Source organism: Archocentrus centrarchus, chromosome 5 (genome assembly GCF_007364275.1).
Source record: "Archocentrus centrarchus isolate MPI-CPG fArcCen1 chromosome 5, fArcCen1, whole genome shotgun sequence".
In the NCBI taxonomy this organism is placed as follows: domain Eukaryota; kingdom Metazoa; phylum Chordata; class Actinopteri; order Cichliformes; family Cichlidae; genus Archocentrus; species Archocentrus centrarchus.
This window is the reverse complement of record NC_044350.1, coordinates 32193670-32218981: the sequence shown is the minus strand read 5'-3', so window position 1 is coordinate 32218981 and position 25312 is coordinate 32193670. Positions and strand designations below refer to the sequence as shown.

Here is a 25312-nt window from a genome sequence, read left to right as displayed (position 1 = left end):
AACTGTTCTGGGTTTCTTTAGAAAGTCACGATGAGAAACTCATTTTCTTCAAACTTTATTTGTCACACTTATTACACTGACAACCAAAAAATGTTAAACTATATGTTTGTGTAAATGCAAATAAACAAACACAGAACAAATATTTGTAAAATTCAAAATAAGATATCCCAAAAATAATGAATCACAGGTCAACAAAATGGTTACATACTGGTTTAAAATCTTACCAAGAAACTCTTTATACAAAGAAAGGGCTCATTTGTTTTGTTTTTTTGCTACAACTGAATGCCCAACGACTTGTGCTCCCACTGATAACTATCCACGAGCTCGCCATCATACCCTAAAAACAAAAATATTAAAAAAAAAAAATGCGAAGAAGCAGAATCTGTTCAATGATCACGTCAAGCAACAAAATTTATCTGCACCAAAATCTCTCATTCATGAACGAAAAGCAACACCAGCTGTATGTTTCGTTATATTGATGCTTACTGTAGAGCTGAAAGCTACATGCTCACCTATATAATAACAAAGAGCCTGCCTGCATTTTGTGCTTTGCCTGATATTAAACAGAATGGTCAACTCGATACGCTCTGTTTGCATTTAATTCTGTGCAGTGGACACATTCACGGTCTGCGTCTGCGATCCTGTGACTGAGAAACACATTATCTACACTGCAGGCAGTCATTTAAAGTATTCATGATAGTTTTCCGTCCCCGCAGGTGTCCGCGATGCTCCATAAATACTGCTTAGCAGACAAAGTGCATATTAATCAGTGTGGTCTAGAATGAAGCCATATACAGTGTTGTTGCATCAAGACTAAATGAGCTAAAACACAGGCAACATCTTGATGAAATGCAGATGGGCACCTGCAAAAGGTGACATTCCTGCAGTAATGCAGAAAATAATCAAAACCAAATAAAATTTTGATCACAGCCACTGAAAATCGTCTATTTTCCATTTGAGCAGCGACTGGAGTCAGTGCGCCCGTCTCAGCGAGTACCACAGAAAAATATCTCAGCGTGTGACGTTCCTGCACGTGTCATCGCAGTTTGGTGACCAATCAGCATTTTATTAATCGCGCCCTGGCCTTGTAACCTCCGGTAATTGTACTTTGGATAGTTTGCAAATTAATTTGGAATTAAATGTGGATGAGTCAGATGTGAATTAAGGTGACTCTGAAGTCAGAGTATGACCATGCTGACATGATCTTAGAGACCTGAATATAACAGCCATGATACTGAGTGATGGTAACACTACAGACCTGTCTTTACTGACCTGGAAGTGACCATAATGACTTGGGTAAGACTCGAGCTGTTAGTCCTAAGCAAACTGTGTTGACTTGGGCATGACCATAATGACTGCATACTGCAGCGATTCCACTTGTGCCTCAGCCATAACTCTGACTTTAACACTTAACACCAAAATACTGAAGACTTGGGGCTCGACTTGGGGCTTGGTGACTCGACTTTAACACTGTAACGACCTATATTTTCATGCGTTTGACGTCTAAATGTTGCCCATGTGTCATAGCCTCAAGATTTAGCCAGGAGCGTACAGCAGCCATTAGAGCACTATTGTAAAGAAAAAGCATATAAGGCTAAGAGCACACAATTACAGCAATCACATGACATGTTTCAGAGTGTAGAGTAAACATCCTCAGCAGTTACAACCATTCCTATAAGCAAAATAGAGATATTTCAATCACTGTAATTAATACATGTAACATGATGCAGCATTTCAATGATGATAGTCACTCTTTCCAAGAGGAATCAATAAAGTGCCAAAACCTCACTTTCAGATTTGCTACAGGCTTCACTTTCTCATCAGTAATTTGGAGGAGCAGCTAAGAGGAGTCACTGCTGATTTCTTTGCTGCTATCAGCTGTATCTGAACATAGAATTTAGCAGCAAGTAATGACTGTGATCCACGGTGACTCTCAGTCTTACATTCATCATATTATTTAGAGGATTGCAGTATTTGTAGAAAGATATAAAGTACTAAAAGTCATTGTAACGCAAAGAGGTGAGTGTTTTATGGTTATATTATCATTATTAAAGGGTAATTACTCATTTCCAGCTCTATAGATTTGTTCTGGGACTAGAGTTTATAAAAAAAACACAAAAAAAACCCCTCCTGTCTGAATGTTTTAATTATTTTCCTTTTAAGGCGCCCTCCCTAAAAAACCACCTTCTTCTGATTGGATGGCCCTTGCCTGGCTTCCCCAAAGCCCCGCCTCCTATTGGACCCCGAGCTGTGGATCTGGGGTGTGCCGGGACGTCCATGCTGGTCTGACATCAGCAAGGCACAGGAGTAGAAAAAAACCTTTAAAAGCCTTGTGTTTAAAGCAGTCTTAAGCCTGAGTTTGGCTTCAGACTGTATGTACAATAATGGCATTGTTGTACAGATGGTGAGCTCTTTGGCCCTGTTTAATATGAGCAATCAACATTATAACATTACAGATATGACAATAAGGAAAAGCATATCAGGAGTACCATTTTTCCACTGCTGCTAATGTTGACAACTTCATATGCTGTTGGTTACTTTAAGGTAAACTATTATCATATTTTGTAAAACTACCATTACCTTATATATAAAATACTAAGCTGCAGCTAACCTAAATATATTCAGTTCCACCACAACTCATAGCCAACAAGGTCTTCTTTAATATTATGACTACTTTCAGTCAGGGAAACAACTCTGTGTAAGGAAAACCTGTTTACATTCAAACATTAAGGATGAAAAATGATGCTTTAAGCAGTGATTTGTACATGTTTGCTTTTATATTGTCCCATGCAGCCACAGCACAAAAAGCTGGCAGTGTAAGGCACACTAAACAAAGGTGTTTTTACGATGTGATGGCATTATGCAGCTAACAGCAAAGAGGGGTTTGATCTTTTAATGACGTTTTCAGCTTTGCCACACTTAGTCGATGATTTAAAAAGCTGCACATCTTGGAGCGAGACGGGTAACTTTGCACGACTTCAGATTTGACACAGGAATCTAACTTGCTGTGTAAACTCTGGCGTCTAATCTCAAAGATGATGTCAGTGACTCCTCCTGCTGTGTTCCTCCTAGCCTCGGTCTTAGCTCTTACTGGGCAACACATATTCACTCAGGTTTCATTCCCATCAAGAACTTTTTCCTTTCCCTTATTTATTTTTCTCTTCTTCTTTCTTTTTTCTCTCCATTAAAGATATTTTATATTTCTCCTCCCCACCACCTTATCATCCTCTTTCAATGTCTTCTTCTTTCCTCTAGGCTCCTCCTATCATCTGTATATAAAAGAACTCTCCTCTTCATCAATCAGAGATGTGTGTCCTGCTCCTCTTCCTCCTCCTCCGTGGCTGCCTGATTGACAAATACCTAAAAAAAAAAAAAAAAAAAAAAAAAGATGAGCGTCTTCATGCTGTTGCTAGGCAGAATAAATATATTTGTTTTTCCCCAAATTAAACCTTTTCAAATCCACCCCCACATGACTGCTACGATAAATTTATTTACTCATCCATCTTTTTTTAACCCTGAAAACATCCACTCAGTCAGTCTTCCAGTCACCTGCCAGCGACTGCTGTCCTCCCCACCACCGTCTCCTCTTCCTCCTCCTCCTCCTCCTCCTCCTCCTGCGAGCCCATTGGTACTCGGCTTCTTCTCCTGCATCTCAGGCTGGCCGTCATTGGTCACATCCAGTGTTGGGTTATCATGGCAACCGTTCACCACAAAGTGAAGCTCCTCAGCACGAAACTGTGAGGAAAAGAAGGGACGAAAGCTTTATGAGAGCGACCTGAGCACATTTATCCTCTTCATCATGTTTGGAACACCTTCATCTTTCATGAACTCAGCAGTAAAAAAATAAAATGAATGAGAGATCTGATAAAGCACACCTCAAAGAAATGCTGACACATCAGCACAGCCTAGGAGGATTTAATCCAGGTCAAGCCACAAAACTGAAATGACTCATGGTTTACCTCAACTGTTTTAGGTACTTATGAAACCTGAATATCAGCATTATCCATCATATAGCATGTTTCCAACATCATGTTTTATCTAATGCTCCCATTCTGGTAGCAATTCATCATAGTTAATACTTATTATTTTAAGATGCTGCCCTCATTCCTGGATCAGCAACTGCCCGTCAGTACAGTACAGGATTTATATCTTACCATATTAAGTCAGTTTAAGTTTATTAAAGTATTATATAGTATTATAAATATAGTATACAGACTGTAAAAACTGATAAACATTCACAGACGTTATAAATAAGTTTCCCTTGACAGAAAGCAGTGGACTTAAACAGCTGCCTGCACAGCTGCACATCAGCACCACTGTCACAGTGTGTGTTCATAGTTTGTGCGTTTGCTTACAGCGGTTTTAGTTGCGGGCAGTCGTCTCTGCCAGCAGATGTATATGAATCCAGATGTGATGATGACCATGCAGATGGAGCCGATGATAACCAGAACCACAAACAGTTTGCCGTAATCGCTGCGTGTTTGACTGGGCCGAGCCGGGCAGTTGCTGGCAGCGCTGTAGTTCTGGACGCCCACCTGAGAACGCATACACACACACACACACACACACACACACACACACACACACACACATGGTGAAAAACACCTTCCTGGAAGTGCAGACCACATTAACAAAATGAAAATGCTTCTCGATGTCGTACCTCAGTGAGACATGTCTTAATCTCTGCCAGCATTCCCAGCATATCTTTGGTAGGGATCACTCCTGAAAACAAAAACATTACTTTATTAATGTTTACACAGTCCAACAAGTCAACCCTGATGCCTGCGTGTGCTTGAATATGTGCGTGCTGAGAATCTCCACTTAGGGTCAGGGCTGAATCAAACGCCTCATTTAAAGGTTTCTCTTTATATCACGTTTCTTTGTCTGATACTGAAACCTGACATCTGCTACTGTTTCTGATTTCTGAAGCCTTTCTGATATCACACCCCTGGAGGCTGCTGAAAATAACTACATGTGATGGCACACCATCTATTTGTATCCGAAGAACAGAGAAACAGCTTGAAACCCAGACCATGACTAAGTATTTCAGGGTTCAGAGTTAAAGTATTAAGGCTGAGCTCCATCCTGTTTTGTGCTGATTGCTTTTATTGTTTCATGTCTCTCTGTACTTTGTCATAAACAGCAGCCACTGCACTCTTATCACTACAGATAACCTTCGACCTGAAGCTCAGGCCTGTTTCACAGAGGTTTTGATGTTTGTTCTTAGCATGAAGTTGAGGTCCACGGTGAAATTGTCACAGCCGGATTTCCTGATCTAAAAATAGCAGCTGTGCTGGAAGCCGAGCACACGGACAGGAAGGGACAGCCGGGCAAATTCAAATCAGGGATGTTTTTTTGATTCTTAAAAGGAGAGTCCAGAACTTTATAATGTGCATCGTTTAGCATAAAGCAGTTATAGCTAATTTTACCTCAAATGTTGTACAGACAACAACAAGATTCTAATTTAGCATAATATCAGTCACACAGGAGATTTTACAGCACAGGGAGTACTTTCACTTTATAATTACATTTGATTTGTTTTTGTACTTTTAATTTACTGTTGTATTTTTACACTGCATTGGTAGTTATACTTACTGGGTAAGAATCAAGTGCTTCTTCCACTATTGTCTGTAAATAGGGATATTGATACTGTGCATTCCAGTTTAAAATATTTTAATATCAGCTTAAAATGTATATTTTTTAGTCATTTATTTTTCACTCTATTTTAAAGTTTATGTATGTGCACGTGTGTGTGTGTGTGTGTGTGTGTGTGTGTGTGTGTGTGTGTGTGTGTGTGTGTGTGTGTGTGTGTGTACCGTGCACAGATGCCACATTCATCAGCAGCTGGTGTTGCTGGTGTGTAGGCTTGCTGAGGTAGATTACCCATGTTCCCTCAGGGCTATTCATTCTTCGAGCAAACACTCGCTCAATGGTCGTCAACAACCGCACACCCTGGTCTAAACGAAAGTCCTCCTATAACACACACACACACACACACACACACACACACACACACACACACACACACACACACAGAACTCCTTCAGCTGGTGTTTTGCTCCAGCAGTGTGAGAGAAAAGACTGGCTCTTTCATCACAGCTGCATTCAGACCCTGAATGGCAGACGCTGGTTCGAGGCCGTTTTTCATATTTCACCTTTTTCTGGTTATTGGTTCAAACAACCTCAGTGGTGAGAACTGTGAATGAAATTCTGGTTAAGACTAAACAGACCACCTGAGAAGGAGGGTCTTGGTCTGCTTGCAGACAGAATCCAGTGGCATTTACAGACCAGCTGCAGTCCTGTGTGACGGGACTGAGACAAAACCCAGAATCTGCCTTTTTTTTCAGGATCAAGTGAAGTGAATGAGTTCATAGATCAGACTGCTGAAAGAACAGTTTGTTAACTGATCATCAAAAGTCAAAGTGCACTGTTTTTTTTGGTACTGTGTGAACTTCCATCCATCCCGCAGCTATACAGTTGACTGGGTAACTGTGGTAATATATAAGCTGTCAGCATATTTTCTTTAATACATCAGAAAGTGGGATTACACACATTTCTCAATCTGAAAAAAAATGTTATGAAACAAAGTTCATATTTATTGTGTGCATTACTATGGATTCATCTCACTGAGGACTACAGACGCACAAAGCCACCATATAATGGAGAGAATTCAGCTAATTAACTAACTCTAATTTCAGCTTTAGTTTCATACAATTAACTGCAGGTCAGTTAAAAACACTGTGATGTTACTGTGATCATAATATTATTAATGCCAACATCCCCGAGGCGGCAGCTGAGCCCAAAACTGACCCCAGATCGAAAAAGCAGATGGTCAAAGCAAGCTTCAGGTTTTACTAACCTGTGACGAGTAAGCGGCGACCTCTGGGACTGAAAGGTCAAGCCCACACAAAGGTGTCAAAAACTGCAGTTTCTCGAACATCCATCTGTGACTGATCAATGTGTTTAGAGCCTGTTAAAATGATTTTAGTCTATATAACCCAGCTGTAGGGTGAATTATTTTTGTAACTTTCTAATTCGTGTTTAAGGAAGGTTTAAAGTTTGGGGCGTGGCCATTTTGATTGACAGGTTTCCTGGCGTGAGCACTTGTACCCACAAGTGGTCTGCTGGGCCTCAGCCAATCACAAAACTCGACTTCTCCACTAATTTTGCGGTGCCTTCTAAACCAGCGTGGCTTCCTGTGAGAAGCAGCCTGTCCAAAGAGTCTGCGTGAGTGAAATCCTGGTATTTTATTAGTCTGTTACTTATAAATATTTGCGTAAGTCAGTTCAAACTTTCCACATTATTTGTACTCACGCAGTTGATGTTCTGTGTCATGTTGAGGACGACATAGCCTCGTCCAGTCAGCTCACTCCAGTCTACACAAACTACCTGAAAGATTTGCGTTTAGAACAAAACAACAATATAATTCCCAGAATTTTATGACTGGAGAGAAGACTTTATGTTTCCAGGGTTGGTTTACCTGGTGTGTCACCTCCACCCCACTGAGATCACTGTCTGGTAGGAGGACTTCTGCGACCCCACCTCCCCTGACCTCTGACTTGTGCGACTGAAGGGGCGTGGTCTTTTCCAGCCAATCCCAGGATGGGTCAGTGAAGCCGATAGTGGGGGAAGGATTGGTGGTGAGTGGGATGATGTGTCTGACTCTTGTCTCACGCTCCATATTTTTCCATTTCTCCTCCTCCAGCTCTTCACTTCTATCTTTTAGTCTAAATCCTTGAATGCAGAGGAGGCAGTTTGTCAGATGCTCCAGTCCTGCCTATTTTAGCTGCTATGACCATAACATTGAAAAACTGATAGATCTTCTAAGGGGAGGGGATCAGAGAAGCTTTATACTGGTCATTAGTGACTGCTCACCTTTCTCTGCACTAGGCTGCAGAGGCTCTCTGCTGGGAGCCAAGCCAACTTCAGGCACAGTGGGATTGTGGGTAAATACACCAACGTGTGCGAGACCTATTTCTTCCTCTTCCTCTTCCTCCCTCTCAGCCTCTTCATCCTCTGCGTCACCTGCAGAAGCAAACCAGCAAAGCAGAGGTAAAACAGAAGCTCCTGCTTCTCTTTCTCGGTGGCTTCCACTCATACATTTCAACAAATAATATAATATAATATAAACAGTGTTACTGGCAAATTCACCAAATCCTCTCACACACGCTGCATCTTTAGGCCACTGCAGCTAATAATGAATAAAAGCATCCTAAATGACATGAGAGCAGACTAGCAGAGCGCGGAATACAAGGAATAGTGTAATTTTGTGAGGTGCATGTATTCATTTTCCCTTCAGCGAGAGGACTTCTATCATTTTAATGTCAGCTGGCAGATGGTTAACGCAGCTCAGCATAAGGCCAAACATCTGTCCTGTCTTAAGGCAACAAAATCTGTTTAATTTAATCTATACAACCATCTGACCTGAGAATATTACAGTCTGTATGTTTTTGGATTGACCCTTTCATGCCAAATATATTTAATACATGAGTTTTTGTGAGTGTTTGAGACTTTTGCATCATCAGTTTAATTATGTTTCCCTGAAAAACCAAAATAAATAACACAATAAATTTTTAAGCAATAAATTGCAAAAAAAAAAAAAAAGCCAGATGTAACAAATATGATACAAATTAAAACTCATATGTGTAATTAATATTTAATTTCATTTTTTTTAATTTATCAGAAGGTTCAATAAATACAAAAATTACAATTTTCATTGAATTATTTTATGGTTCAGGCTTTACAGGGTTAATATGTGCCTGTTTCAGACCACGATGAGAAAATAAACTCATCATAAATGTTATTTGCTGTAAAAATGAACAACATAGACTCCAGTATATTGAGCATGTATATCTCCAGTATATTTGTCTGCAGGAAAATGTTTAAAGAAGAATTCAATTAGTAAAGATCAATCTTTTCACACCCAAAGAGTGAGCAGTCGAGTAAAGAACCGAGGAACCATGGTCACAATCTCCCCTTCTGTTCCCGACTTTTAAAAAGTTAGATTTGGTGTGACAGTGTGTCAGAGGGGCTTGTAAGGAGAATATTTTGCAGTGCAGTATCTCAACCTGATCGAGCTGTATTTCAGTGGATGAAAATATAACTGAAGGCAGAGAGACCCAAAAACAAACAACAGCTGAAGGCAGCTTCAGTAAAGACCTGCCAGAGCATCACAACATCCACTGATTCCAGACTTCTGGGATTTTCAATGTGTTGCAAAAAAAAAAAAAAAAAAAGTGGAAAAGTTTGCACAATATTTGGCTCTAATTTACCGTATTTTTCGGACTATACGTCGCTCCGGAGTATAGGTCGCACCAGCCAAAAAATGCATAATAAAGAAGAAAAAAACATATATAGGTCGCACTGGACTATAAGTCGCATTTTTTTTGGGGGGGGGGGGGGGGGGGGGTTGATAGAATCCGAGACTCAGAGCACAAATTCCATCTTGAACGGCAATTTAAAATAATAATGGATTAAAGAACAGGACGAACACGGTTACGCCTACGTTATGCTAACATAGCACATTCAGCTACATGACGCACAACGAACACGTGTTCGGTATTGTAACGTTGTAAACACACTTCCAAAGTCGGCGATATTCACAACAAAGGTCGTCTTTATTAACAGAAAAACGGCTGCTGTAGGCCACAGCCACGCCAACCACAACTACAACAGCGGAACAGCAACACACACACAGGCAAGCTCTCGGTCTTTTCTCTCTCTCCATGCTGCCTTCACGAACCTCCCGAACAGTCCGAAATCCCACAACATCAACACGCTCTCTAACTAAGAGAATCGCTACAGTATGTTAACGTAACATTAAGTTATTCAGATAACCATAGCATAAAGAACATACTAACAAGTTAACCAAACCATCAATCTATTGAATTCTTCATCCTCGGTGTCACTTCTAAACAATTCCGTACACTCTGTAGACGAAGCGCCGCTTCCTGTTCTGTGTCGCGTTAGTCAGACTCGTCGTCAGCTGCAGTTCCAATTATTCCAGCCTTTCTGAATCCCAACAGGATGGTTTGTCACTGAAGCCCATGTTTTCTTGATCCATCCAATGACTTCCAGGAAAGTTGGGTGGCGCATTCTCCCAGTTGCCGTTAAGCTGTGCTCTCCATCCACTGCGCCCACAGGTTACGCAAGACTGCCTTAAAGCTGCAGTTCACGGAGATGTCAAGTGGCTGGAGTATTTTGGTTCATGTGTTATAAATGTCACATATACGTCGCTCCGGAGTATAGGTCGCACCCCCAGCCAAACTATGAAAAAAAGTGCGACTTATACTCCGGAAAATACGGTAATTCAGGAAAGGGTACCTCAAAATACAGTACTGCATATCCCAGAACAAACAGGAATAAACAAGTACAGCGCCATGTGAAGAAGTAATTACCCCCTCTTGTTAAACCGTGAATTAACTGTGATTAACCACATTTTTGTTGGAAAGCTGAGGTAAGTTTTATTAGCCACACTCAGGCCTGATTACTGCCAGAACTGTTGAATAAAGAAATCTCTTAAATAGAACCTGCCTGACAAAGTGAAGATCTCAAAAAGCAAGCTAAAGAAACAAAGTCACTGACATCTATCAGTCTGAAAGGGTTACAAAGCCAGTGAACCACAGCGAGAGCCGTTATCCACACATGGAGAAAACTTGGAACAGTGGTGAGCCTTCCCCAGAGTGACCGGCCCACCAAAATTACTCCAAGACGTGGACAACTCTTCCAGGAGGTCACAAAAGAACCCAGAACAACATCTAAAGAACTGCAGGCCTCACTGGTCCCAGTTAAGGTCAGAGTTCATGATTCAACAGTGAGATAGAGACTGGGCAAAAATGGTCTCCACGGGAGAGATCCAAGGAGAAAAACCACTGCTGACCAAAAAAAACCCACAAAGGCTCGTCTCACATCTGCCAAAAAACACATCTGGATGATCCCCGAGATTGCTGCGAAAATATTCTGTTGACTGACGAGACAAGAGTTGAACCATTTTAGAAGGTTTGAGTCCCGTTACATCTGGCATAAAACTAAGCATTTCATAAAGAGAACATCACACAAACAGGACAGCAGGACAGGGATCCATAACACAGCAGCGAGTCCACCTCTGAATGAAGGTTTTGGAGCGACCTGGTCAAAGTCCAGACTGGAATGTGATTGAGATGCTTTGGCGTGACCTTAAACAGGAGGTTCATGCTGGAAAGCCCTCCAATGTGGCTGAATTAAAACAATTCTGCAAAGAGGAGAGGGTCAAGATTCCTCCACAGTGATGTGAAACACTCACTGTCAGTGATCAGAAATGCTTCACTGCAGTTCTTGCTGCCAAGGATGGCACAACCAGTTATCAGGCTGAGAGGGGGAAGGGGTTACTTTGTCACACAGGTTCGGGTAGGTTTGGATAACTTTTTCCTCTTATTAAATTAAATTTGATGATCTGAATAAGAGTGAGCTGAAAAACAAGAATTTTGTCACAGCGCTGCATCTAATAAGCATTTTATTTTTGATTATATTATTGTGGCTAATTACATCATAACCCCTGAAAATAATTAACTATGTCTAGAAATTACTGTTCCTCAATAATAAACCCCTCGAATTAAAGCTGAAAACCTGCACATGGCATACAGAGACAAAAGAATTTAAAAAAAAATGTCACTATCCAGAAATTTCTGGATTTAACTTTATTTCCCAAAATGTCTGATGTAGCACAAATATTTTATCTTGTTTAAACATCAATGGGTACATAAATGAAAGAAGTAAATACAAACAAACATTAACAGCTCACAGGGGAACAGGAAACTAGGTAAAACAAGGAAATTGCTTTAGTATACCTTTTGTAAAACTTCCCAGCAGCCCAAAGTCTGTGCCAGTGTCGGTCTCTGGGGTGGCTGTTCCTACAGCATCTCCAGCAGCAGCAGCAGCGCTGGGTGCAGCACCAGTGGTAGCGATGGTGGAGCACAGAACTCCACATCCACTAGAAAGGACATCTTCCTCTCCCTCTGCTTCCCACAGCTCTCTTTCTAAAGGACCCACCTGCACAGCAGATATCACATTAGTCAGTTTTTGCCCTGAATTTAGTTACATTACACACATTCACACAGATACAATTAAATTGGTACATTTCTCTGTCCTCACCTTCAGGACGGGGGGTCCACGATGCTCCTGTGGTCCAGAATCACGTGCCGGGGCTGGGTTGGAGATGCTGGGCTGTTTGGCGCTGGAGGGGTTGAAAGATGGACTGTAGCCTGTGAGACACATCGAGACATGTCAGAAACACGTTTGTTTGTGTGTGTGTGTGTGTGTGTGTGTGTGTGTGTGTGTGTGTGTGTGTGTGTGTGTGTGCAAATGTGTACAAGACTCCCAGGAGATACACAGAAACAGTTTAAAGAACAAAATAAATGTCGCAGGCTGTCAGAATGTTTTGATTTTTATACTGTAATAAAAAGCATGTGCAAATTCAACTGTGACTTTAATAAAGAAATGAACAAAGTTACATGCTTTTTCTTCTTTGTGAAATACTTATACAAAAGGATGGACGGAAGACCTGAAACCTGAAAGAGCTCCACGTTAATGTAATTCTCATATAATTTTGCTAATGTGCAGCAATTACCCGCTGGCCTCTGCTCTGTTAGCTTGCACACAAGTTAGTGTTTACTGTACAAAACAACGAGTTAGCTTAATAAATTATTTAATTCTTAAACTTCCCATGATGCATCATAAAACTGTGAGGTGAATGCCTCCTACTTCCTGACTCAAACAGGGACCCCTAATTTACAAAATGAGAATTTAATTAGACTTGAAACTACCGACTGCCTTTGCTTTACATTCCAGACCCCGAAACTATGGCCATCTTTTATTTACAGTCTATGGTTTTTATCTCATCCTCTCCAGCAGCCGGTTGTATCTTCAGCTACTTCGGTGATGTCCCACATTTCTGTGTACCCAGACTGAATTGTTTGCCCTTGGCAAAATCAACATTTTAAAACCAATATTGTGAGTGCCTTCCCTCTGCAGCTTGAGATGCAAACGTAATGTTTGCCCACCAAAGTGGAGCAGCACAGTCTGTAAAAATCTTGGCTTCAAAATTGGTTTTGCCCCCGGCAAACATTTGGTCCCATACGTCTGTGGAATAATAAAAATGCCTCTGAAGATGCAACTTCCTGCTGAAGAACAGCAGACTTTGGTAGGTCATAGAGGGCCGAGGGTACAAATGGGGTTGGCGTGGCTGAATGAGGGTGTGTTTTTTTATAGGGGAAATGATTTCTACTAACCAATCAGGGTATCAAGATCTGGCGTTGTGTGGTTGACCTCTAAGGCATCCAGAACATCTTGATCATCTCTCACTCCTCCCTTCCCATCTTCCGCTTCCCCCTTTCTCTCACTTTCCTCCCCTGCCTCTTTCTCCCACTCGTCTTCTCCCCCTCTCCTCTCTCGGTCCTCTGCGCCCTCTTCTCCTCTGTCTCTGTCCTCCATGTCTGTTCCATACAACCCAGAAGCTTCCTGGGAAGAATCGCCGGCTCCTGGCCCACTGAGAAGCTCCGTCTCTGGGTCAGAGAAGTCTGGATTTACTGTGTAGCCTTCTGCAGCTTGTGGAACTGCCAGATGAACCATGCGCTGAAACAGGCAAATACTTGGTCAGCTATGCAGATAGAGACAAACTAATAAATGACCAGCTGCAGAATAATTTGTAAGCTTACAAAAATAGACAAGAACTAGGCCTAAATATTTCTTAAATGAAAACAAAGGCACACCATGTATCTATTTATCCTTTCAACCTCTTCTCCCCTGTTCCCAAAGTACTCTTAGCAGGAATACAGGGTTTTAGGTTTAATAACAGCGATTAGCCGACATTAACCAAAAAAAAGAAGTTGGGCTCAAGATGAAAGAAATGACTCATCATTACTTCAGGCTGTTATGCCCACAATTTCTGCTCCTACTGGCTTTTATTCATTTTTTACTGTTTGATCTACCCAGTGCAATTCAAAAGGGCAGCAGGGGTGTCTGCGTGTTTTTCATGTTGGAGTTCATTCTGCAGATTTAAAAACATAATTAAAACTGCACACAGGCAAAGGCAAAATGGACAACCTGAAATGTATGGAGATGGTTAATGTGTGTTTAAAGGTTTTCCTGCTCATTTTTAGCTGAGCTTCTTTCTCAGTTTGTTTAGTACTTCATAGTAGATGCTAAAGATTTTAGTTAATCTGTTATAAAACACAAATTCTGTGTAGTGCTTCCTCACCTCCATTTCATCTTCCACATCCAGGTTGTCATCCACAGCTGCGCGAGCTCTGGCTGCCTGACTGGCGGAGGGTGGTGCGCTCAGCTGAGATGAGTTCGCTGACTCCAGCTTGGCCTGTGAACGGGAGGTTTCATGTATTTCTGGCCAACCCATGTCATGAACCAAATGAGGCTGGGCCCGCACTAACTCCTGGACTGAATGGCGTTTGGTTCTGACTAGTTCCTGGATGAAACTTGGCTTGGCTGAACCTTCATCTCTGAAGAGATGAGTCAACGGAGCGTTGAGGGGGATGACCCGCTGGGAGGAACCCAGTCTGAAGGCATCACAGCTGGCCAGAAGGGCTGCAGGAAAGAGAGCAAAACCCACTGGAGATGATGCTGCAGTGTACCACAGCGGTGGATCATACTGGAGCAATAGCTTGGTCTCAACCTAACTGTTACAGATTCATAGATTTCTGAATGAATGCATTCTGTGAAAACAGTTTAAGGACTCAGCTGGGTAAAGAAAATAGAATTTAAGCAAACAAATCAAATATAATGCCAAATACACGTGAAAAAAAAGAGAGAACATATGAATTAAGGCCTTCCTGAACACCTTCCTTGTAGCATAAATGAAGATAAATCGTGTCCACAGCAGCTACAGCACTTTTCCCTGTCAGTTTTCAATAAAAAATACATACATTATGGCACAACTATCACACATTTAGGGTCCACATCTCTGATTTGGATAGAATAAATCTTGTTAGGAAGATTTTATTGCACTTAAAGTACAACTTGTTGTCAAATCAATCACCTGTCTCTCCTCTGCTCTGAACATCTGAACACCATCTGTTGTTATACAACAAGCCAAAAGACACCTACAGTGGCTCATAATATTGATAATAATAAAACAGCAAGCGATAAAATATAATTAAGTGAACTGACAGATGAAATCCCTTTAACTGATTCCTGATGCAGACTTGCAGCATTTCTTCATTGAAGTGCTGTAAACTTTGAATAACGGCAGTCCAGGGACAGAGTGGAGATACGAGCACTCTGTAGGCTGCATCGTACTCTATCAAAGAACTCTTATACTCACTGCTGCCCTCGGGAAGTCAGTGACAGCTCTTTCAATTTGTATTTAAACTTCTCTCATTATCTTATCAGATTCCCATGATGTCTTAGTAAAGGGAGCTATCCCCCCAAAAAGAAAAAAAACCTAACCGAGCGTAGCTTCCAGTGATGGAAAAATAAAATAAAACTCAAATGCAAAAATGTGTCTGGTGAGAGCCTCAGAACGAAAGGATTTACACTGCCAGCAACACCAGCCTTAACTTTGTGTACATGAGTATGAATCAGCACACATGACACTGAAAATTCACATCCAGGAACAAAACTCAGTGTTGTAACTGTTTCAGAAGGCTGTGATGCCAAGAGACTATGCTGTAAAAAATAATTAGCCAATGGGTTATAAACCAGTTTTAAGTTATTAATAAGAACACGTTTAGTCTGTGCACCTTTTTAGTACGATATTGTGTTGGGTTTCTTGGTTTCTAATGCCTACTTAGTCAATTGAATTGGTTATTACCTATTAATAAAGGATTACACATGCAATCAAGTTTGTAGCTGTAGCTGCTAATGAGCAATTTATAAATTAATTTAGAATGAAGGCACAGCAGGCTCCCAAATGTGCTAACAGCCTGTGTTATGTGTTACACACACTTATTGTGCATTTTCAGAAAGTGGGGGCTACTCGTATCGCCCGCTCTTTGTCTTAGTTGATAAATTGCTAATTCTTCCAGCCCTCTTTTTTTATTCACACCATCCATTTATCATTTGACTCACCCCTCCACCCATCATTTGTGCATCCATCACTAATCCCCAATGGAGGCAGAGCCCTCGCTGCAGCCACCCTTACGTAGCTTCTCTGTCTGAGACCACAGATGGCCGTCTGACCTCAGCGGCTAAGTGAGCAGATTACAATATTATAGCCAACATGTCTCAAACATGTCTGCAGCATGTTAAGCTCTATAGCCCAACACCACAACCCCCCTCCCCCCCACAGATCTATAGATTCACCCGTTCCCTCCTGCTCCAGTTCACTTGATGGAGACCAAAGAGAAAAAATATCTACTGAAGGACTTTACTTTTATACCAGCTTGTGCTCACAGTGACTATTAATAAGTATGAAGTCGTGCAGATTGACTGAGTACTCACTGTTTGGACTCTTAGCATGTGTGTGATGTCATGAATAACAACAAACAGGTGCAGAGGATGAAAACGTTTGCACAGAAATATTTAGTGGGTGTTACTGTGGGGGGGGTCTCACTGTCTATAAACACAGCAGAGTGTAGCCTTAATTGTGTATTTGGATACAGTCATCAGACCAGAACCAAGTGGTTTAAAAACAAATTCAAGTAAGCTGCTGTCTATGTGCAGGGTTATTCCTGCGTCTTTCCCCACGAGGATTCAAATTTTAGTAGTCCAAACAGCTCCTCTGATTCCATGGCTCTCCTCAGCACCAGGCTCTCTGTGTCACTTTGTTGCTACTTCAAGTAGCTCTCCTCTTCTTTCTCCTTCAAAGCCCAAACTGCTGAAGACTCTGGAGAATGGGCTGTGAATCCCCTGCACCTCGCTTCCACTGGGAAGCACTTGGCTCTCCGTCCCAACTGCTGACAGCTGCTCACCAGTTGTGCATACTTTGCCCGAGCGATCTTCCCATGGGACTGCTAGCTCCAGCAGAACGACTTACTTGCTGGATTCAGACACAAGAACAAGCTCTGGTTGCAGGATGGTGGCTGCAGTGTGACTCAGGAACTTCAGCTGCCATCCAAAGGTTCAACAATAGTTGAATGCTTGAAGGTGATGATTTCTGGATTTGGCTGCTCCAGCTCTGACAAAGGAGATGGTCTTCTTAGAGGGTCGGCACCACTTTGCCTGCTAGAGTTCTGTCCTGATTCCTCCAGTGATTGTCTTCAGGATCTGGTTATGTTTCCATCAGCACCTCTCCAAGTGCTCCTGTGTAGCTGCTGAGCATCTGTTCTTTTTTCTAATTAATATTAAACACAAAGCAAAACATGGGAACACAAAAACGCATCCTGCTGGTGGGCCTATAGAAAAATATCATGCTATTACCAAAGTTATTGCATGAATATCTCAATGAGATTGAATGACAAACAATCCAAAAGTTCAGTTTTTCACTAAAAAAACACAAATCTGAACCAAATGGTGCTGCTGTTAGAAAAGCGAACCACCCAAGTCATCAGGATTCAGTCACGAGTTACCCAAATTAGAAGGATTCATGCTGTGAGGACCATGCATAGTAAAGCTACGTTAAAACTGACTGGAGCCTGCTATAAGTGCAAGGTCTCCCGCTGCAACCCAGCTAAACAAACGCAAATTAATTTATTTATTTAAAAAGTAAATATACAAATGCTGGAACACTAATGATGATGTTCTCTGTAAAGTATATAAAATACAGAATATATAATTTCAGGTAAAAAGAAAAAAAAAAAAGCTGCTGAAAAAAACTGGTTTGTAAATTTTTTTTTGTTCCCCTTTAAAAAGTGATTTGATTCAAAAGAATGGGCCATGAAACGTCCTTCTTGCTGTGAGTTACTGATCCAGCACACAGCTCCAAGGACAGCGAGGTAATGTGCAAGAGAGGATGAGTTGGAGGATGGAAGGCTGAACAGAAGGAGAGACAGATAAGGGATCATCACCCAGAGGAGAACAGCTCTGTTTGTGTTCTTTTAATTCCTTTGTACCTTCCAAATCCCCAAGTCAACACTGTGCTGAATCCAGAAACGTCCTCACAGGAAACACAGTTCTTATTTCATCCTAAGATGATGAGAATTCAAATGTATCAGTTCATTAAGCTGAAATTAGCTCAGCCTAGCAAAATCTAAGACATTCAGCAGGAAAAACAAAAGCTATATGTGACTCCTGCTCCTTGATTCATCACTGATCAATAAATATTTGGCCAAAAAGATATAAAGAGACAATGCTTCGTTGGTTTAAATTTTGCTATGCTGGTACTGATGCAGCTTTCTTTTCAGTCTTACTGAACAGCTGCTGAAATATCATTGCCATATACCCGAGAGGAAAATGCATTGTACAATTGAGCTAATGCAGCAGTAGTGAAAGCCTCAGCCCACTGTGACTGAAGCCTCAAACCCTGTATCAGAGTATGATCTTTTTACTTTTTTACCATAACCTGTGCATGAATATGGGTGACACGGTGGCTGCACCTACAGACCAAACATAAAAGATGGCTGTAACTACCATAGCATGACGTTGCCTACTGGGTAGTTAAGTCCTATTGAGAAGCAACAAATTGATCATTTTCGTCATCATTGGTGCTTTGTAACCAATTGTTCTGATTGAGAAGACAGAAGGACTCTAATGTAGTAGTGACTAATTAATCACACACCATCCTTAAAGGTCTTTTGTTGCTCTTATTAGGACTTAATTCATTAAAAAGACATTAACTGGCATATGGAGTTATAAGATAAAATGTTACCTTTGGTATGAAGCACCATTCTATGCATTTAATGCCATTCAAAGGTACCAAAGGCCACTTTTGGTGTAAGGGACCAGAGGGGACCGTGGAGCCAGGGATGCAAGGGCAGCCTTTCGATAGATTCCTGTACAATCTGACTTGTGATATTGGACCTGGCCTATTTTCAAAGTAGCTCCTTTGTTTTGACAAGCAAAGAACAATTGTGATCAATTCATTGTAATTCTGCATTTTTCTGTGTTGATTAAGCCACACTTCAGCAGCAGTCCACCAAGGATTAGCACAGATCAACCTAACAGCAAATGGACAAATGGATCAAATGGTGGCATCTCAGCTTTTCTTTGTATGTTTGCAAAGGTTTTTCACTTAACATTGGATCAGTACTCCATACCCAAAAGTTATCAGTAACACGCTGGAGCTAGAAAAAGTTCCGTCATCTCACCATCCATCCAGTTTCTGTTACTTATCAGGGTTCAGGTCACAGGGGTAGCAGTCTAAGCTATTCAGTCAGCAGTCAGTCCAACCACTTCCTCAGCTCATCTGGGGGGGACACCAAGGTGTTCCCGAGCCAGCCAAGAGATGTTTCCATACGGAACGACTCGGCGCGGGTCGACTCGGCTCGCCGCGATTTGATGGCACTTCCATTATAATCTCTCTAGTGTGCCTTGGCTCTACCACAGGGCCTCCTCCCAGTAGGACATGCCCGAAAACCTCACCTAGGTAGCATTTAGGATGCGTCCTGGTCAGATTCCTGCTCCTTCTGATGTGGAGGAGTAGTGACTTTATTCCAATCAGTGCATCCCAAACCTCAAGCAACAAGATCAACTAAAACTGTGAGACCACTGTTAAAAAACAGAGAAGTGTTTTAATAACAAGAAGATAAAATATAGCTTATAGCACATGTTTTACATCAAAGTTATGTCTATAACACTGATGTTATACTGTTTTAATTTGGATGTGAGAAATTTGCAATCATGCTTCTTGGTTGATGTAGCCAGACAAAAGCTAAGCAACCACCAGGGGACTGTAATTACTCATATCTGTAGCTATATACAGTATGTATACTGTATACAGCTCTCTGGCTCTTTTCTTAAAGCATAAACAAACACAGGCATTTCACAACTACCATGACCTTGAGCTCTTAAAGGCAACTTCACAGTATAATTATTTGGAAAAATCAAGCAGCATCCAGCAGACAGAGGGGCCAAATAGCTGACTTAGTCTTATGGCCATAATTGGGATAAAGGTCCATGCTGAGCTCAATGATGTTGCCGTGTGCCACACGGGAAAATTATGGGAAGCAGGTCCTTCCCAAATGTGTTAGGGAAACCAAAGTAAAAGGGAAGATAAAACTGGTCACAAATTTCCAGTAAGCACACTGTGTGATGGTGCTGATCTCTAATGCTTTATACCACTAAATCCTTTGGGATGTGAGGGGAACATCTGGAACTTAATTTGTCTTAACAACTGCATTGTGAGGATGAGAGAGCTGTGAGAACAAAATAAAAGTTTTTGATGACTCATCCTCTGCATAAATATATGTCCTGTAATTACGTCCACTGTGATTTGAAGAGAACACCGGGCTGACTTTGTTAGCGTGCAAGTTAAAATGCTGTAGCTGCAGAGTGATGGGGTGGATGCGAGCTGGCAGAAACTTTGTGCACTAAAGCAGAATTTACAGCTGTGGCCTAATTTAGTTTATAGACGGCCGGATCTTGATGCAGTGCCGTGGCCAGTTTGAGGATTCAAACCCCAGTGAAGAGCAAGTCACACTGACATTACACCCTGCCCATTTATTTTCTGTTTATTACACCAACTAAAGTCAATCGCGTCACATTACACGATCGTTTACCTGACACTGGTCTCTGCAGTAAGTACATTTGAGCAATGTTAAAGTAAAGTTCTTCACCTCCAACCGAGGCGTGAACTGAGGATCAGTTTTTGTTTGTTTTTAACCACTATATGACCACAGTAATGCTAGTGCACCACATTAATGTCAATGGTATAATTTATCATGAAAACTGTTAGCATACTAGCAAGATATATACCTATATTTAATTTTCTGAATAAAAATGCTGTGCCATCGTGCTACCGTGGTAAATGTTAGGTGCTAACAGTGGTGCTAGGCCTTTCAGTTTCTGTTCATATTCTCCCCTCCAATCCCAGTGAGGCCAATCCTTTATTTTTGCCGTAGACTCAAAATGTTAGGGTTTACCATCAAAACATATAAGCTTTTATTTCCATGTATTCACACCTGGATCTGATACACAGTTCAGAAGACGGCACCTTTTGTCTGAAGCCACTCATTTTTCTTGTGAGCCAAAGTAGTCCTTCGCTTGCAATGACTGCATCAAGCCTGTGACCCACTGACATCACAAACTGTTTGAGTTCTTCTTTTGTGGTGCTTTTCCAGCTTTCAGCGCAGCCTCTTTCAGCTGTTTGTTTTGGGAGGTTAGGCCCTTCAGTCTCCTCTTTAGCAGGTAAAATGCTCCAAGGGGTTTAAGTCTGGAGCCTCACTAGCTCAGTCTAAAACCTTCCACTTCCTGCCCCCGATGAACTCCTTTGTGGTTTTGGCAGTGTGTTTGGATCTTGCTGCATGATGAAGAATCTCCCAGTCAGTTTCTTTAAACTGACAGACAAAATGTTTCTGTAGCCTTCTGAGTTCACTGTACTGCTGCCATCATGCACTTACAGTGTTTCTGTCACCAAATCCTGCTGTTTCTGTTGATCTACCAGCGGCGACTTTCTTCTTCAGGTCATTCCAAACAGCTTTACTGGCTATGACCAATGTTTGTGCAATGGCTCTGATCTCCATCTTCTCTCAGCTTCACAGTTGCTTGTTTTTCACCCACAGACAGCTTTCTGGTTTTTGTGTCGGCTCCCGCTCTCACTATGAATACACAGTCTATAAAGGCAGCTTAAATAATCAGTGAAACAGGACACACCTGTCAGTCACATGGTCCAATACTTTTCACTCCCAAGAAAAATGGGTGGCTTCAGACAAAAACTGTGTATCAGATCCAGATGTGAAAACCTGGAAATAAAGACTGAGATGTTGATCTTTTGTTTCATATTCATCTTTTAATGTCAAACCCAAACGTTTTCAGCCTACAGCTAAAATAAAGAGACTGGCCTCACTGTTTTTGGAGGGGACTGTAGCTATCCTGGAAGAAATTTTTTTTTTATATATTTTCAGAATTATCTTTAATATCATTTTCATCACATTTGAATAAGATCTCATTTACATCCGCAAAAGCTGAATTATGCATATCTAGCAACTACCTTGTAATGGGCTAAAATTGCCATGTTTTAGCATGAAAGTAACATCTATAGCCCCTTCTCTCTGTTTGATTAAATGTCAGGCCAAACATGACTCACATTAGTATGAGCTGACTAAACTATAATTTACCCAAGATGCATACCATCTTTAATTAATTTACTTACTTAATTAAAAACTGATTAGAGATTTAGTATTTCTCTCAAATAACACATATTTCTGGATGTTTAGACAGACATGGACACGCCTGAAGAAATAAAACTGAAAAAAATATTTTTTCATATTTACTCTTGTCACACATTTTTTTTTTGTACTTACGATAAACTGCTTTGATCTACAAGGGAACTATTTAATAACTGCGGTTCTCAATTTTATAACAGCCCCTGTTTTATTTCAGCTGATGTAAATCAGCGCCGTGCTGCAGCAGTTAAGCGCTGCCACCTTTATGAGCACGCTGAAGTTGGAGTCAGTGTAAGTTACATTTTCTTTCCACCTTCTCTTGCTGTTTTCCTTGTTGCGACGTTCAGAAGCGCGGCTGGGCGCCCTCACTTTCAGTTGCCATGGCAGGTAAAATCTAATAAATGACATTTTCCTCTGCGGGGATCGGCCTTAAGCCTTCAACCTCTGTGCTTTAACATATGAGACAGAAAGCTTCCTCACTGAATTCTTTCTTGTCTAACAAACTGCAGCATAATAACTGTAGTTTAAGATCATTCTCTCCACAATTAACCACAAAACAGCTGCGGTGTGTCTTCTGAGAAAACTGCATGAAAACAATTAAAAAAAATACTGGAAATTCAAACATGGATGGGTGTTCTCCCGAAGCTCCTGCCGAGCTGGGGATGTGCTGTTATCATGACTTCATATTCAAAATTATTACTATGTTTGTAAACTGACTTTGAATGGGATCTATCATATGAAGGCTGGGTGGGTCATTTTGAGTTGGCTGTTTTGGTCATGTTGGAGGCTGATCGTTAATTTCTGTAAACTCTTTGTTTGACGGGAGTCTCAAAGGCTTTATTCAGTGAAACATGAAGATTATTTACATCGTTTGTTAGATTTAGTCATTTAAAAATAAAAATCCAAACATGACAATATGAGCTGACTGTAACTGGCTTTTGGGTGATGATCATGGTCTCTTTACATATTTGGGATTTGGACTGAGAAAACAAGCATTTCATATAACTGTCACACATTTAAGGGTTTAAACAGCTTGATTAAATGAAAATATGCAGATTACCTGTGATAAGCAGGGGTTGGACAAGCATATAATGAAAAATATTTTTATATGCAGAACTACAGAAATCATATTGATAACTGAATCAAACATATCTTGGCAATCTTGGTCTGGTGACCAGCAGCTAGTACTGCCTGCTGTGTGTATGTGTGTGTGTGTGTGTGTGTGTGTGTGTGTGTGTGTGTGTGTGTGTGTGTGTGTGTGTGTGTGTGTGTGTGTGTGTGTGTGCGCGTGTGTGTGTCAGACACTGCAGTGTGTGTCTGCTGATTTAAGTGCACTGCGCGCCTCCTACACACTGCCAGCCTGCATCCACTTCGCAGGATTTAACCTGAACGATTCATGAGATGAGAGCGCGTCCAGGCTGCTGGTTACACCCTTATTTACTTTAGTATTATTACTGTGGTTATCATCTGCAGCGCTAAATAAAACATATTAATATTATTAGATGAAGTTAAAACATACATTTGGCGCTCAGTAGTGAGTTTGTCTTCCTTTGCGATGTTTTTCGAAGTCTCCAAAGATTTCTCATATATTCCGTGAGCTTTTTTTTTTTTCCTTTTTTTTTTTTTTTGCTGTGGGATATCCATCTTTCTTAAAATGCTGTCACGGTCTGTGATTATGGTGCATGATGCATGAAATAAGCAGATTAGAGATTACAGAATAAGACTCACCAGTCAGAGTGATGTGGAGCAGGCCCGGCATGTCTGCTGCAGTGCTCCCCTCCTCTGCTTTGAACGCACAGATCACACTGGCTGATGGAAGCAGCGGATGCTCTCTGGACGCGGATGGAGGCTGTCAGAGACACGCCGCGCTCATGGCCGCCTCATGTCCCGTCTGTGTGCGGGCTCTCCGGCTGACTGTCCGTCAGAGTCCGTGCAGACAGAAAGACAGACAGACGGGCTCTGTGTGTGTGTGTGTATGTGTGTGTGTGGTGAGAGCTGCGGTCAGTCTGGGATCTGATCTGCTGCACCAACGACGCTGAAAATATCAGTTTGGCTGCTTCCTTGCTGTTCCACCTTCTGACCGCTAGATGTCGGCGCAGCAGACTGAGTCAGTGCTGCATTCAGGTGCTGCTCAGAAATTATTGCTGCTTTTTAGGTGCCAAATTGTTTTTTTTAAAAGCACTATAAGATCAACAAGTTGTGAAAATTGCTGCATTTTATGCAACAAAGCCCTTCTTGTTCAATTACCTGTGTGATTTTTAAAAAAAATGCTATTAACTGCACTCACCTGTGTCTCTGTGTATCCTGTTCTTATATATAGCACACTGTTTCCTGTTCTGCTGCTCTGTGTTTTTTGCTCCTGAAGCAGGCAGCTGTGAGACAGTGACCTCCTTCAGATTCCTGGGAGTCCATATATCAGAGGAGCTGACCTGGTCCGTCAGCACCAATGCAGGGATGGCGAAGGCCCAGCGGAGGGTCCTTAGGAAGAAAACACTGGATCAGAGGCTGCTAGTGACTGAAGAAACCTGCTACCAGCTTATTCCATCAGCAGTTGTTACTAGTTTGGCAGTGAAATAGAGGCTTTAACTATTTTTTTTTTCTTTTCATTTTGTATAATTCTATGCTTTTAAATCTAAACCCTTGCAGGGGGGGTTCACCACAAAACAAACAAACAAAAAATAAAAATATTATGGACAAAGTCTTTAGTCAAAATGTAGATACTTTATTTGTTCATACTCACACCATCGTTTGTTGACCTTACATGCAGCTCACTGCAGACTTGTTATCTTTGGTCTTCTAACTGAAATCAGGGCGTGGCCCCCTTAGATCTCATGGGAATTAATAAGAGAAAACAATATAGCATAACTGAAATGAAAACACTGAAATCAATTGCTTTCTGCCTGGGAGTTCTTTGACCTTTGACCCTCTAATGTGTTCTGGTTCTTCACTGAGACCCTGCCACTGGTCGCACCTGTTGTTGTCGACCCCCACGTCGGAGAGGTCTCCTATTGATGACCCTCCTTCTGGGCTCAGACTTGTACACAAAGATCATCGGTCAAGAACTCTCAGGTCACCTGTTGGTGAGATGGTTGGCCTCCTCCTTCTTGTGGAACCAGGAGCCTTTT

The 25312-nt window shown here is 41.4% G+C and overlaps 1 protein-coding gene across 1 annotated transcript; it reads right to left on the bottom strand.

Annotated features, from left to right (window-relative positions):
• Positions 1–96: 96 nt before the first annotated feature.
• Positions 97–24209, bottom strand: podxl2 (podocalyxin-like 2). Its single transcript, XM_030730432.1, has 13 exons — positions 23916–24209; positions 14234–14574; positions 13266–13608; positions 12130–12239; positions 11826–12027; positions 7876–8025; positions 7481–7734; positions 7315–7389; positions 5817–5973; positions 4661–4722; positions 4356–4535; positions 3550–3735; positions 97–3360 (listed from the first exon to the last, which is right to left on the bottom strand). The coding sequence occupies exons 1-13, from the start codon at positions 23944–23946 to the stop codon at positions 3301–3303; spliced, it is 2151 nt and encodes a 716-aa protein (XP_030586292.1). The 5' UTR covers positions 23947–24209; the 3' UTR covers positions 97–3300.
• Between the last annotated feature and the right edge of the window lie 1103 nt (positions 24210–25312).

Excerpts from the sequence above, each read along its gene's own strand:
- podxl2 (XM_030730432.1), bottom strand. The coding sequence starts at position 23,946 with ATGCCGGGCCTGCTCCACATCACTCTGACTG. Across the intron at positions 4,723-5,816 it reads GAATGTGGCATCTGTGCACG|GAGTGATCCCTACCAAAGAT; the intron begins GTACACACACAC and ends TTTTGTTTTCAG. Across the intron at positions 3,736-4,355 it reads TGCCCGCAACTAAAACCGCT|TTTCGTGCTGAGGAGCTTCA; the intron begins GTAAGCAAACGC and ends TTTTCCTCACAG.